Source organism: Salvia hispanica, chromosome 2 (genome assembly GCF_029641045.1).
Source record: "Salvia hispanica isolate PSC_SH4W2 chromosome 2, Shi_PSC_v1, whole genome shotgun sequence".
NCBI classification, from domain to species: domain Eukaryota; kingdom Viridiplantae; phylum Streptophyta; class Magnoliopsida; order Lamiales; family Lamiaceae; genus Salvia; species Salvia hispanica.
In genome coordinates, this window is record NC_142693.1 from 42,819,882 (window position 1) to 42,835,009 (window position 15,128).

The 15,128-nt window shown below is 38.2% G+C and overlaps 2 protein-coding genes and 1 pseudogene across 2 annotated transcripts; 1 reads left to right on the plus strand and 2 right to left on the minus strand.

Moving 5' to 3' along the window:
- Positions 1 to 650: 650 nt before the first annotated feature.
- LOC125201768 (calcium-transporting ATPase 2, plasma membrane-type-like) lies at positions 651 to 4,427 on the minus strand. Its single transcript, XM_048100011.2, has 5 exons — positions 3,992 to 4,427; positions 1,811 to 3,915; positions 1,549 to 1,720; positions 1,177 to 1,478; positions 651 to 1,086 (listed from the first exon to the last, which is right to left on the minus strand). Exons 1-5 carry the CDS (start codon positions 4,218 to 4,220, stop codon positions 838 to 840), a joined length of 3,057 nt encoding a protein of 1,018 aa, XP_047955968.1. The 5' UTR covers positions 4,221 to 4,427; the 3' UTR covers positions 651 to 837.
- A 2,353-nt stretch (positions 4,428 to 6,780) lies between these two features.
- LOC125205740 (large ribosomal subunit protein uL24z pseudogene) lies at positions 6,781 to 7,466 on the minus strand (annotated as a pseudogene).
- A 4,929-nt stretch (positions 7,467 to 12,395) lies between these two features.
- LOC125213225 (Phototropic-responsive NPH3 family protein) lies at positions 12,396 to 14,532 on the plus strand. Its single transcript, XM_048113647.2, has 4 exons — positions 12,396 to 12,652; positions 12,758 to 12,827; positions 13,194 to 13,703; positions 13,798 to 14,532. Exons 1-4 carry the CDS (start codon positions 12,498 to 12,500, stop codon positions 14,461 to 14,463), a joined length of 1,401 nt encoding a protein of 466 aa, XP_047969604.2. The 5' UTR covers positions 12,396 to 12,497; the 3' UTR covers positions 14,464 to 14,532.
- Positions 14,533 to 15,128: the final 596 nt, after the last annotated feature.

Genomic DNA, 15,128 nt, shown 5'->3' on the forward strand with positions numbered 1-15,128 from the left:
TTTTATGAATTTCCTGCGATCTCCGGACATCAGCTTTCAACCTTGCCACGTAAGCTTGTTTTCAATCGGAAAACCGCAGGGTCGGGTCAAATGGGAAATACTAGCAACTCGATAAAGTTGTGATATTATGCGCTAATTTTTTAATTCGTGGGAAAAAATCGAAATTTGACAAAAATTTGTGACTTTTAAGGCAGTTTGCCCTATAAAAATACACACCACACATACATGAACACAATGCATACACTGATACACAAACAAAGTCAAATACACCAATAAACACATAAACACACAAATCCAACACTACACGTTTACAATACTATACACTAGCACAAACAACTTAAAAGATATAGAATAAAAATATAGAATTTCATAAATATATATAAATAATCAATTAGAACTTAATATGAAATACTTCATCTGTCATAACTAAGCTGAGTCGTATTCCTTTTTGGAAATGTCCCAATTAAATTGAGTCATTCTTGAGTTAAACTACAATACTTAATTTCATTAAATTCCAATTACCAAACGGACCTTATCAGTGAATGAGTTATTTGATTAGTAAAATAAACTTAGCCTGCGTCCTACCTTCGAAAATCATTTCACGTAAAATATAAAACTTGAAATGGTGGAATGAAACCTTGAAAACAAAATTAGCTCTGCAATGGCATCGTAGATTGAACAATATATCATCCGACTTTACAATATAAATAAATGAACTATACAAGGAAAAAGAAAAAAAATTCTAAACCGCTAGATAAAATTGTACATGTCAAGAGGCTAAGAAAATAAAAGCTCTTGTTCTAGTTGTCTTGATGATTAGTGCATAATTCTTCTTCCTTAATTTCTAATGGGAATTAGTGTTTTCAAGATGACAGCAATGGGCATGCCTAAGAAGCCAATGAATATACTTGCTTTCCATTGCCTCATTGTGAGAGGAGTGGTGTTTGCAAATGTCCCAAAGAACTCAACAATTATGATCTGGAAGAGGACTGTCGAGCCAACAACGGAGGCGAACACGTGGTTGTTCAGTATCCCTTGGAGCACGTTTATCTTCTCCATCTCTCGCGAGTTCACCTCGTTGAACAGCTGCACAACCATTCAACAACCAAGTAAATACATATAATGAGATTTTAGGTAGAGTTTGTTGAGCATGAGTTGATGTTGAAGAAGATTTACCTGGCAGAAGACAAATGTGTTGAAGATGATGGTGTTGAGGATTAGGTCAGAGTTTTGATAGTTTTCAATTTCAAAATATGCCTTTCCATATGCTTGAAGGAACCATATGACCACAAACTGGTAGACTGATTGTCCCAAGATGTTCCTCCACATCACATTGGTGATGAAGTTCCCACTCCTTCCAACGGGCGCCTTCTTCATCAGCGCCTCGTTTGGAGGCTCTGTGGCCAGTGCAAGCGCCCCGAGTGTGTCCATGATCATGTTCACCCATAGCAGCTGAACAGCAGTCAGAGGAGCACTTCCTGAATGTGTCACAATTTTAGTTATAAGTATGTAAAAAGAGTAAATTAAACATGAGGCTTGATTTGTTACCAGTTAAACAAGCTGAAGTGAAGTTTACAATGAGGGCAACAATGTTGACAGTCAGCTGGAACTGCACAAACTTCTGGATGTTTATATATACCGAACGGCCCCATTTTGCTACCGTGACGATGGTGGAGAAATTGTCGTCCAAAATTATAACATCAGCACTCTCTTTTGCCACCTGAATTCAATCACAACGTGGTAATATTTTCAGATACAAACAAAAAAAAAATAAGAAAATTGACACTCAAAGGGAAGTTAGATAAGTCACCTCTGTTCCAGCAATGCCCATTGCTAGTCCAATATCTGCTTCATGAAGCGCGGGAGCATCATTCGTCCCATCACCGGTCACAGCAACAACCTCATTGAACGTGGTTCTCAGGTGTTTCACCAGCGTATGCTTATCCAGTGGCGAAGAACGAGCCATCACCTGGATCTTGGGGATCAAGTGGTGCAATTCCTGCAGACTCATCTCACGAAAATCCGGACCTTCTATAGCAATGCCATCATCTGTAAGAATCCCACATTCCCTTGCAATAGCCTTTGCAGTATTGATGTTGTCTCCAGTGACCATCCGGACAGTGACGCCAGCTGAGCGGCAGAGAGCCACGGACTCCCTGACACCGGGGCGCACAGGGTCCTTGATCCCCACAATGCCTATCAGAGTGAACCCAGACGGTGGGATATCATCCTGAGTGGAGAAGCCATGCTCGAGCTCCATGTAGGCGAGGCACAGAGTCCGAAGAGCCTCACCCGCAAACTGCTCGATTGTTTCGTTCAAATGATTGAATGATGCATCATCCAAAGGCACCACTTCCCCACTTGAATTCAGCACTCTGCTGCAGGCAGCCAGGACTATCTCTGAGGCGCCCTTGGTGTGGGCTCGTAGGCCGGCTCCTCCTGGGAGCTCGAGCACCACTCCCATCCTCTTCTTGGTCGAGTTGAACGGCTCAACTTTGACTAGCTTATAAGCCTGCCTCTCCCCTTGAAAATCCCCACCAAGAGACAGCCCAAACTCGAGGATAGCGGCCTCAGTGGGAGTCCCAAGAATCTCGCGCTTCCCGTCCTTGTTCACCACCACTTCCCCGCCCGTGTTGTTGAAGATGGACTGCACGAGCGTCTTGACCACGGACTGTGGGAGCTCAGAGCAGAAAGCAGAGGCATGCTCTGGTTTAGTAATCTCCTTGACATTCATGCAAATGCAGGCTTTGACAACAGTCATGTGATTTGTGGTGAGAGTTCCGGTTTTGTCACTGCAGATGCTGGTGGCAGATCCCATGGTCTCGCACGCAGCGAGATGGCGCACGAGTGCCTTGTCGTTCATCATCTTCTTCATGGCGAATGCAAGGCTGAGCGTGACAGCCAACGGCAGCCCTTCAGGGACTGCCACAACAACGATGGTGACAGCGATGGCGAAGTAGTCGAGCAGCTCCAGAGCATCATCCCCAGACCACACCAAGCTAGTCCCATCTCCCCATTTCCGAGCCACGAGCTTCTGAACAAGAACCGCGAAAGTGACAACAGCAAACACAAGGCCAATCTTCCCAATGATGGTAGCAACGCCGTTGAGCTTGACTTGGAGAGGAGTCTCGTCGTCGCCTCCTTCGCTCAACGTGGCCATCAGCTTCCCCCACTGCGTCCTCATCCCGACGGTAGTGATCAGCATCTTGCAAGTCCCGTCCTGCACCTTAGTCCCCGACATCAAAAAAGGGTTCCCGCTATTAACCATCACCGGCTCGCTCTCCCCAGTCAGGCTCGACTCGTCTATCAACACCGAGAAGCCAGAGAGGAAAACCCCATCAGCAGGGACTTGATCGCCAATGGAAAGATGCACCACATCGCCAGGGAGTAGCTCGTAAATAGACATCTTCTGCCGGTAACCATTCCTGGTGACTTGAACAGAGATCTTCTTCTTCTCCTTATCCAAATCTCTAAACTGCAGCGACTGCCGATAATCACTCGAGGCTGTAACGAACACGACGAGCAATATGCTGGCAACGATGCCGAGGCCATCGTGGGAGCCGCGAGGCCAGCCCTCAGTGGCTATTCCAACAACGAGGGAGACGAGGGCGCAGACGCCGAGGATCATGAGCGTCATGTCGTGGAGGGCTTCCCACACGAACACCCAGAAACTCCGTGGCTCGCTCTCTTGGAACTTGTTGATGCCGTAGAGCTCCTGCCTGCGGCTAAGGTCGGCCGTAGAGAGGCCGTTGGAGGCGTCCGTGGCCAGTTTCTCCGCAATGCCGGTGACCCCTCCGTGGAGCTTCAGCTTCTTCAGGTCGTGGCCTTCTACGATGGATCCTAATTCCTCGGCGCATATCTTGAAACCGGCGGCTTCCACTTCCTCGGGGACGATGTAGTCGCTTATCTTCGCACCTGTAATCATATATGCCCATCAACTATATTTTCTACTTGATATTTCGAGGTTGAAAATGCAACGGTTTTTCTATACCTTTTATGAATTCGAATGCAGCTTTGGAGACGAGAACTGCGACTCTCAATTTCTCGTGATTGGTTTTGCGCATTTCAGCGGCCTCGTGGCGTTTGGAGATGTTGGCGGTGAAGCGGAAACGGCGCTTAGGATTCTTGACGACGCCGCAGAGGTCGCGCCACCGCTGCAACACCTCGGTGGAGGAATGCTTCGGCTTGAGCTCCCATTTCTCACAGAGTAAACTCTCCATTGTTTGTCTATTTTCTTCTTCAAATTCACAATGCAAATGTTGTTGTTCCGGAAGAACAAGTCTTGGTATTTCAACCTATATAATGTAGTTAATCGAATTAAAAGGAAGTTGCTCGACATCATCGATGGAAGCAAACAACCAAGTTTCGTAACATCTTCGTCCAAAAGAGAGAGAAGAAAAGGATGATCCGAATTTATTGGTGGGAAAGTTACGAAGACGCGGGGAATCAAAATGAACGAATTTAGAGTATATTTGTATACGACAAGTGCGCTATGCTGCTGCTCTTTTTTCTCAATATCTTTCCCACACTTGTCAGCGTAAGTCATTGTTTTTTATTAATATCATTAAATATAGTCGTCTATCTTACGCGTTTGTACACGGGCTTTTAATAAAGGCACGCGTTTCTTTCTTTGGTAGTCTACACACTACACTCAACTACTACTACTAGTCTGATTTCTATTAGAAATTTGATTTATCAATCTTTTATATTGATTGCAATAATGTTTTATACATAATAAATTCAATTTAACATGATTTTATATTTATCGACATTACATGTAATATTAATTTAACGTGTTGTTACTTTTCCCTATCCACGTGCATTATCATTCATTGTTTTCTAAATTTAATTTTAGACATAAAATAATAGAACTTGTTTAATAATAATCTTGTAATCTTATCAAGCCCGCAAGAAACTTATCAATATTTTGACCAAGAAACTAAATGAAATTATAAGCTTTCCTATGTTTGATTCATGAGTGTAGTTGAAACTAAATGAAATTATAAGCTTTCCTATGTTTGATTCATGAGTGTAGTTGAGGCTGATTTTCTCTATTTCGTTTAATACGCGGTGGACGAACACACTTTTAAAAGTATACTGACATTTTAACCCCTCAATTTCCACAAAAGATCCAATGACAACAATTCCGGCGAACTAGAACGAAAATAATTCCAATCTAGATATAAATTTATAACCTCTTTGATTTTCTTGTTTGATTTCAAACTCGTCAGGCAGAGAAGTGAGGACGAGGAAAGAATAGTGGAACTAAATGTAATTTCTGGAGTACTCATGTATAGATACAAAGGCCACTTCAGGCCACGCGCCTTTTCAAGGGCAGACGTAAAGCGTTGTCTATAGTATCAAACAGGTTTGACCAGAAAATGAATCAAACATACCCTTAAATTCTTAATTTGTACTCCCTCTGTCCCACTAGAAATGAAACGTTTTCCTTTTCGGGTTGTCCCATTAAAAATGAAATGTTTCCTAAAATAGAAATAACTTCATCTCTACCTTTTCCTCTATCTTGTTTTACTCTCTCTTTTTTAACTTACAAAACAACACTACATAAAATCTTGTACCGAAAAGCAAACATTTCATATTTATTGGGACGGAGGGAGTACAAGCTTTTATTGATACTCCCTCCGTTCCATAGTAATGGAGACATTTCATTTCGGTACGAAGATTAAGAAAAATTGTGTTAGGTGAGTTAAGTAAATGGAGAATAAAGTGAAAAATGAAAAAGGTAGAGAGATGAAGAGATAATAAAGTAAGAGAGAGTAAAGTAGGTGTGGGAAAATGTGTTAATTTTTACTAAAAAGGGAAACGACTCTATTACTATGGAACGTACCAAAATGATAAAATGACTCTATTACTATGAAACGGAGGGAGTACTACTTAGTTTAATGAAAAATGGCAAGAAAAAAAGAAACTAGTTTTCCTTATTCTAATTCAGAAAATGCTACAATTTTTTATCACAGAATTTATTTTATCTGTTTTAAATTTATTCAGATCGAGTCGAGACAAGAACTAGATTCAACAAAGAGATTTTACTTGGAAATAAAACACAACTCAATTAAACTCTGTTTTAAAATTGAAATGTCACACTACTTATAAAATGAAAATGAAAATGAATGTTCAGATGACAAAAGGAATGGGGATAATTGGATTAAAAACCATTAACTTTGGACCAATTCTATTATTCTTCGAATTTGACAGATCTACAAGGCATATTTTGCACATATTATTCACCATCAAATTCAAAAATTAGGGCATTGAAATAACAATATACTAATTCCAACTGATTTCACAGCTTGTTGGGTTGGTAAAATTGTAATTGGGCCGGTTTAGGAATATTGTACATTCTCAAAAGGTTGCATCAAAGCTACTGGTTATAAATATGCAGAAAATAAAATGGAAAGGATCACACACATTTTTTAGTGACAACAAAAAGGCATAATATCACATTAAATTAATAAATCAAATGGTTAAGCTTTGCAACAAAGAATTAATTAGTGAACAAACATTGCTCGATCACAAAATTTAACAAGAACATACAAGCAAAAAACAAGCTTATAAACACTTTTATACATCATAATTGAATGTATATAACACCAGCACAACCTCAAATGTGATCAAATTGATGCAAACGGAATCCCATTGTGAAATTAAACTGAGCATTAAAACCAGAAGTGCTACATTTACTTCAATTGAAACTAATAGCCTAAAAACAACAATAATATAAAGCAATTAGTACTTAATAGATATATAAACGGAAACTCATTGTGAAATTAAGCTAAAATTTAATAACAATGTAAATATTACTCCACATCGAGTCTGAAACGAAACAAAATTCATCAAAATCGGCAATTCCTCCGATAGACAAAAATCGCAAATTGAGAAAAGCTCACAATCTAGAAATGAACCAACCTCCTAATCGATAGACTGCATAATATCGTCGGCGGTGAACTTAGCGCCCTTGTCCTTGTCGGCGGCGGCGCGACCCTTGGCCTTGCGGTCGAGCAGCGACTTCCGGTCCTTGTCGAGGCGGAGCTTGGTGATGACGACCTTGGAGGGGTGGATCCCGACGTTGACGGTGGATCCGTTCACCTTCTCTCGCGTGATGCGCTCGATGTGGATCACCCACTTCTTCCGGTACACCTGGACGACTTTGCCCTCGCGCCCCTTGTAGGTGCCGCGCACCACCTGGACCTCGTCGTCCTTGCGCACCGGCATCGACCGCGCGTTGTGCTTGGAGCGGAGGTCGCCGGAGAGCGGCGAACTCATGATCACGCGCCGGACGCTGGACGGCGCGGTGAAATGAGCCTTGCGGCTCTTGCGCCGGGAGGACGACACCCGCGGATTATACTTCATCTTTACCTGTCTCCGCCGCCGGTAATCGGTCGATTTGGGTGGAGGCTTATTAGGGTTTGGTAATTGTGTCTATATCAAGGATTTCGTGACGGCGTCGTTTCTGTGTTTTGGGCTTTTAACTCGGGCTTTCTATACGCCTAATATGCCTATTTATGTGTAAATAGTTTTTTCATTGCACTCGAAGTCTCGAACCCTTCTATATCATTAGGCCTGTTCTGGTTTCTTTTAGATCTTAATTTATTTATTAAGTATGATGAATTTTTTTAAGCATGTGGAGCCGAAAATATTCAAACTGAGAAGTACTCCCTCCATCCGCCACAATTTATTTGAATGTGGAGTTCATTATATAAAATAGAAAAAAGTAAGCGAAATTTTAAATTGTGGACGCCTTAAAAAATCAAATTGAAAATTTATTTCCTCGACGGATGAAGTAATAAATTAGGAATACGGATTTGGAATAGAATTTTATTTCAAATTCATATAGTTTTGTATCATTACAATACTCTAATTTATAATTAGATTTTTATTTCAAAATCTCTCAATTCATAATTTTAATTTTGTATTCAAAATAAATATTTAAAATTTAAAATAAGTATAAAATTGAGTATCTTCCACATGCATTGTACATATAAAATGTGTGCGCGCACACACACGGCACATAATTCATGCTTGCAAGCACACATTGCATACCCAACACACAAAAGACATACACTTTAATAAACAACTGAAAATATATAAGTGCATAATTTCTATAAATAAAATTAAAAGAAATTATTCAATTAAAAGTCAATGTCATAGCTAGTACTCTCTTTGCCCAACATTAAACTTTTCATTTTGTCATTTTCGTTTGTCCACCAATAAACTTCTCATTTATTTTTCACTACTACTTTTGGTATTGGACTCCATATTCCACTTACTTTATCTCACACATTTTATTACTATAAAACTAATACTAGTTGGGGAATTTTTTTAGCACGAGATTTAAGAAATACTACCTCCGTCCCACAATAAGAGTCACATTTCACTTTTACCATATATGGTAAATAGACCCCACATTCCACCAACCAATTCTACTCACATTTTATTATAAAACTAATATATATAAGTGGGACTCACAATCCACTAACTAATTCAACTCACTTTCTTTTATATTTCTTAAAACTCGTATTAGTGACACTTAATATGGACGGATGTAGTATATGTGTTAAAGGTTAAAGTAGAAAAAGTAAAATAAAAGAGAGAATAAAGAAAGAAAGAGAAAGGAGAGTAAAGTATGAAAGGGAATAAAGTTTTTACGAAAAAAAAATGACTCAACAACATTGAATGGCGGAGCCACATGGAAAAAAGGGTACCACTATACCCCAAAATTTATCCTCATAATGAATTTAGGTATGCTCAATAACAATTCACATCTTTGGTCCAACGGTAATTATATGGATTTAGGTATCTATACAATATATAAAAGGGGAGTTTTGTAGAAATTTACAAGATTGTCATTTAATTTAAAAAATAATTATTAAATTAAAAATGTATAGTTGAAGGCCATTGAAACACGTTTGATTAAAAGCTAAAATGTGTGATTAAGTGGAGTGAGTGGGAGGTTTTACTATGTCATTTGTCCCCTATAAAGTCTTGACCCTACCAATCAATGTAATTAATTATTCAGTTTTCTATCGTTTTATTCTTCATATTTATAGGTTTTGATTGTAGGAAGTTAATTCTATTTATTTTAATTATAAGTGGAGGAAGAGAATGATTTTGAAAGAAATTAACTTCTATTTTTCTACTATAAGCTCGGGTGGTAGGCTGTAAAATTATTTTCATGACTTTGAAGATATGGGCTTTTCCCACTTTTATGGACAACTTAATAGGCTGTTTGGTACAACCAATAAAAATTTTGCAGCCCATTGTATGGTGTTTGGTTGAGTCCACCAAGCCTTGAAATGGTAGATCAAATGACTAAACCATCCCTTGCCCCCTTGCCGTACAATTCTTATCACCGATCGATTTCTCATAGTTGAGAAGCAAATTATGCTAGCAAAACTCCAAATTATAACAATTCGGCCAATTTGAAGAATATACAATCTACCAATCGTCGAATTACAACAACAATTTGAGGAAACAAAATCAATTACGAATACCCAGTAGATCGAAAGCTTGAATCGCATAATTCGAACAAACCTATGGCGGAATTGAACTCCAATATGGCCGTCGGTCGAAATTTGAGGAGAAGACCCGGTGGGCGCCGTCAATGGGAGAAGCTGCACACGCCAAGATGTTGTCCGGCGTGAGCTGTGGTGTGAGTCCGGCGAATATCCCCGAGAGTATAAACGGCCTAATATAGCGCTTTCAGCACACTGCTGATAACCTTGAAACTAATACCTCGCTTCCATCCTGATAGAGTTAACATGAATTGAGTGAAAATAGTAGATGTGGGTGTGAAATCCGGCTGCAGTGTACCGGGTTGGAAGAATGGTTTCAGGGCTACCAAACGGTGGAAACCCTTTTGCTACAGTGCTGTTTCAAGGGATTTAAGGGCTATCACCCGCACCCTAAATATATGGCATTTGATAGCTTATAATCCGTATTTTTATCTTTTTCTCATTATATTCTTTGTTGAACATTTTGCATAAATTTGATCAAATTTTAGGTACTCTCTTACTCTCTATGGTTATTAGCTTATTACGAAGTTTGTTTTCTGCGTGATATATACTAATAATGTTTGTTTACATTCTCAATTCTTCATATTTAATTTTATTACTTTAAATATGGAGTTTGTTTTCAACATCAAATATAATAATAATGTTTGTTTACAATTTTTATATAATAATATTGTATCTAATATTATTAATTAATTTAGAATCTAAAATCAATGTTTTAAAATATCTTAACCTGTGCGCACATATGGGATACTGGTACTCAATAACAATTCACATCTTTTAGCTCTTCTTTCGTAGTAAAGTCCCGAAGTGCAACTCCTATATATTGTTCTTTTTCGTACTACTCCTTTTTTATATATATAAATATTTTAATCATTTTAAAGATTCTAATTATACTCCATATCTTTTTATATTTTTTGAAAATTCTTATATGGATTCCAAAGTAGAAACCCATTTAATGCACGCATTTTTGTTTGATTAAATCTCATGCATTTTTATACTTTTCATTCTTTTGTTTTTTAATATTCTAATGCTTTTGAAATCTACACAATTCACATGAATATTTATTTTTTCAAATCTTTAAAAGCATTTTTTATACCAGCATCATTTAAGTTCTTTATAAATATTTTAATACATTTGAAACTTACACAATTCATTCACACATATATTTATTCATTCTGTTTTTCAAATCTTTAATTTTTATATCTTCATCATTTTAGCCTTTTAAAAATATTCTAATGTATTTTAGTTCCATATCGTTTCATCATAATATAGTACAGTAATAAATTTTTATCTTTCCAATTCTCTTATAATGCACATCTTTATGATGTTTTTAATAATGAAAATAAAATAATCAATTATGATTGAGGAAACAAATTAAAAAAAAAAATGAATTAGATTTTGAAGCTTCGAAGTGCTATAATTATTTATTGTACTGCAAACTAAAAATTATGGATTCGCCGCTGACTACATTGGAACAATCCACAAAGGAGCTTAAATATTGATATATTTATGAAACTTTTTAATGTTAGATCACTATGAAATTTGGCCAAAGATCAGGCTATAAAGTATAAATATTTGAATTTGACGTACAACATTAAGAAAACCCTTTAATTGCCAAATTTGTAAGAAAAAAATAGTTACTCTCTCCGTCCACCAACAAGTGTCTCATTTTGATTTTTTATTACTTTTGGTAATGGACCACACATTCCACTAACTTTATTTCACTCATATTTTAATATATAACTAATATGTAAAAGTATGACTCATCTTCTACTAACATTTTCCACTCGATTTCTACTATATTTCTTAAGACACGAACTCGTGTCCGATCAAAATTGGTCTTGTATCGGTGGATGTATGGAGTATATAAATCTTGTATATTTCCATAACTTAAAAGGAATGAGCAACAATCATGAAAGTTTGGAATAATTAACCTTTCTGAATGGCCATTCGTTGTTATTTCTGTTGCAGATTGTAATTTCTTGCTCTAGGTTGTCATTAGTAACCTTTTATTGATGATTTAATTACTTGAAAGTCAACCCCCAAAGACGCTACCAACAAGTCAAATTTTCAAATCCAAAGTTTTAACGTTCATCTTAATGCATCAAGGAATAAATTTCATCTTAATGCATCAAGGAATAAATTAAGACCAACAAGGGAGAGCAATGTACTTGAACTTTGCCCTTAACTAAAAAAAAAACAAAGATAAGAGAATATCTCTCCAAAAAAAAAGAGAAAATCCAAGCAAACTACTCCCTCCGTCCGCGAATAAGAGTCCCGTTTTGCCATTTTAGTCCATCCGCGAATAGGAGTCCCGGTTCACTTTTACCATAAATGGTAATAGGGTCTCACCTTCCACTAACTCATTTCACTCACATTTTATTTAAAACTAATATATTCAAGTGCGACCCATATTCCACTAACTTTTTTCCACCCACTTTTCTTAACATTTCTTAAAACCCGTGCCGCCAACAAATGGAACTCCTAATGGCGGACGGAGGGAGTAATTAGGAATACTAGAAGTACTTACTACAATACTACAAAGTCGATTCAGTAAATATTTTTGGCATTTTCTATTTTAACCTTCTGACTTCTGAGGTTTTCCTTAGTGTAAAACGTTCATCAATCAAATCAATTTGTATGATTACTTATATTTTTGAAACGAGCGTTTTCGCTCCCGCCACAACCCCAGGCCCCCTTAGTTACTCTTTTTTTTTTTTTTTCTTTTTTGTTGAAACATGGGAATTAAGTTTTCAGAGTAACAGGAGAAATGAATGATTTCAATGAAGTGGGGAGGGTGGCATTTATGATTCACCACATGCCCACAATTAATGCACCAACACCCAAACAATTCCTACATGGATACACACACATACTCTTAAAAACCCACACCCTTCAGAGTTTACACAAAACCCTTTGCCTCTCTGTGAGAGTTACACAAGAGAGCTGGAAATAGATTTTGGAATGAAGGGTTGGAATGATTTAGGGGTTGTTGGAACAATCTATGAAGAAGAAGAAGATGAAAATTCTGCATTATCATCATCTTTTTCCACCGTTGCATCCCTTGAATCTTCCCCTTCTAAAACACCACACTTGTCTAGGCAGGAGCACCCACCATGGTATATATTTTATGTTTCTTTTTCTTTAATATTTCAAATCCCCAAATTTCATTCAGTTTTGTGCATATATCAAATTGCCCACTCCAATCTTTGTGTTTGGTACAGGCAATCAGGAAGCAGACATGATCCAGATGTTGTGATACATGTGCAGGGCACATGTTTTCGCCTTCACAAGGTACTGCTTCTGTTTTCTCTTTCCCATTTTTCTCAACCAACATGTTTAAGATTTAAACATGTTTGAGGTAGTAGGAAAATGATTTAACAACGTTACTTGTACAAATGTCCTTTTCTGTTTTAATTTCATTACGGAAATTAATTAATTTCATTTTCTTAGTTAGTTCAATTCTTAACCATCCACTGCAATTTAGTACTTTTGTGTAAGATAAGATCGATACATTAGTTTATGAATAAGTTCTATTATAACAAAATACTTTTTCATCTGCTACTCCATGAATTAATTGTTTCTCGTTAGCCTAAATAAATGTGCAATGAGAGTGATGTTTGTAAAAAGAAAGTGATGAATCAATGACTCAATTTACAGCAAGCATTGATAGCGAAGAGTACCTATTTGAAACGGCAGCTAGCTGAACTGACCGAAATAACCCTCTCCCCGCCGTTAAACATAACGGCCCAAACCTTCGCCTTGGTAACGGACTTCTGCTACGGAACGCACATCGCCGTCACTCCGTTCAACGTCGCCGCGCTCCGCACTGCGGCGGAGCTGCTCGGCATTGAAGGGGCCGGCGCCGGTGACCTGAAGGAGATCACGGAGGCCTATTTCCGCCGCGTCGTCGCTGTTAACAAGGAGTGCGCTTCCATCGTGTTGCAGTCGTGCTTCCCGCTCCTCCCCGAGTCTGAGGCGGCGGCCGGACTCGTTAGCAGATGCATTGAGGCGTTAAGTCTAACGGCGTCTGGTGACGGGGACGCTAGGTGCTTGGAAGGGTTGAAAAATGTCGAGATTAGTGATCTGAAATTGATTTTGGAATCAGTGAGTCAGCGTTTGGCGGATTCTCACGATTTCCTCTACAAAATTATCGACATGTATCTCAAGGTATGCTCGTTTAAGTACGCTGCCGACTCTAATTAATTAACAATTTTATTATATAGGTATTTGTTAATTTGCGAAATAAATTCCAACCGGCCAGGATAACATGGGATGGTTAATAGAGGAGGAGAAAATCCAAATGTGCAACTACATAGACTGCAGCATATTATCGCCGAAGCTTTTGATGCATGCTGTGCAGACCCCAAGAATGCCGCTCCGGTTCGTGGTCCAGGCCATGTTCCTCCAGCAGCTCAACACGCGCCACTCCATCATCTCGTCCGCTGCAGACCACCGCGGCCGCAGCAGGAAGGAGCCCCCAGCCACGGCCGTGGCCACCCTGGGGGCTATCCTCAAGAAGGACGCAGCTCTCCGCCAGGTGTCGCAGCTCAAGGCGGTCATGAACGCCACGAGCTCGCGCATCCAGACGCTGGAGGAGGAGCTCACCAGCATGCGCCAGCTCCTCGGCCAACCTCAGAACCGCTCTGCTAGTTTCCGCTTCAGTTCTGAGGATGCCAACAAGCTCCAGAGAGGCCAACTTGGGTCGATTTCTTCCTTGAGTTATCGCGATGTCGCGCCCTCGTCTCCCGAGGTGAACTTCGGGAGGCGGTTGATGAACGGGTTGAGGAGCGCTTTCCGCTTGCAGAAGAACAAGTCTGAGAGGAAAGAGGCGACTGGAAATGGAAATGGTGATGCTTTGGGAGAGAGAGATATAATCATAATAAGAAAAAATCAAGCTTTTCATAAGCGCAGCCGCTCCCAAGTCTAAGATTTTCACTATAATATCATCACCTGTAGTTTATTAACAGATTTATTATGCATCTAGTTTTTATTTCGATCTTGTGATTACATAGAGTTTACCAAGTGAAAGTGATCCTAAGATCAAATAAAAATGAATTTTCTCATTTTTTTTAGTTTAGTTGAAAAGATATAAAGGCTTTGTTAGAACATATATAGGAGTGAGCAAAATACCCAACAATCAAATATTCAATCTAACCAAACTGAATTTAAAATTTGGTTAAGTTTTTTTTTTTCAGATTTCAGTAAAGTTCCGTTTGGGTATATAAAAACCCAAAATTAAAAATTAAAAAACTGAATTAATATACAATTACAATAAGATATTTCAATATAATTTTAAACATTTTGAATATTAAAATCATATGCAATCTTTTTTATTTTTTTATGAATATTACCTCCATTAAATATTGAGGGACAAATTAAATAGTTACTGTTTTGCAACTTTGGACATACTAAGAGATTGGATACATAAACTATATATTATTAAAATATATTCTCTCTATTAGCCATTTATTAGTCTTATTTTGATTCGGCACAAGTTTTAAAAATTTGTTTTGACTTTCTGAAAAAAAAAATGGAGAAATTAGTTATTCGAATATGAAACCCACTTTTATATATTTGTTTAATAATAGAATG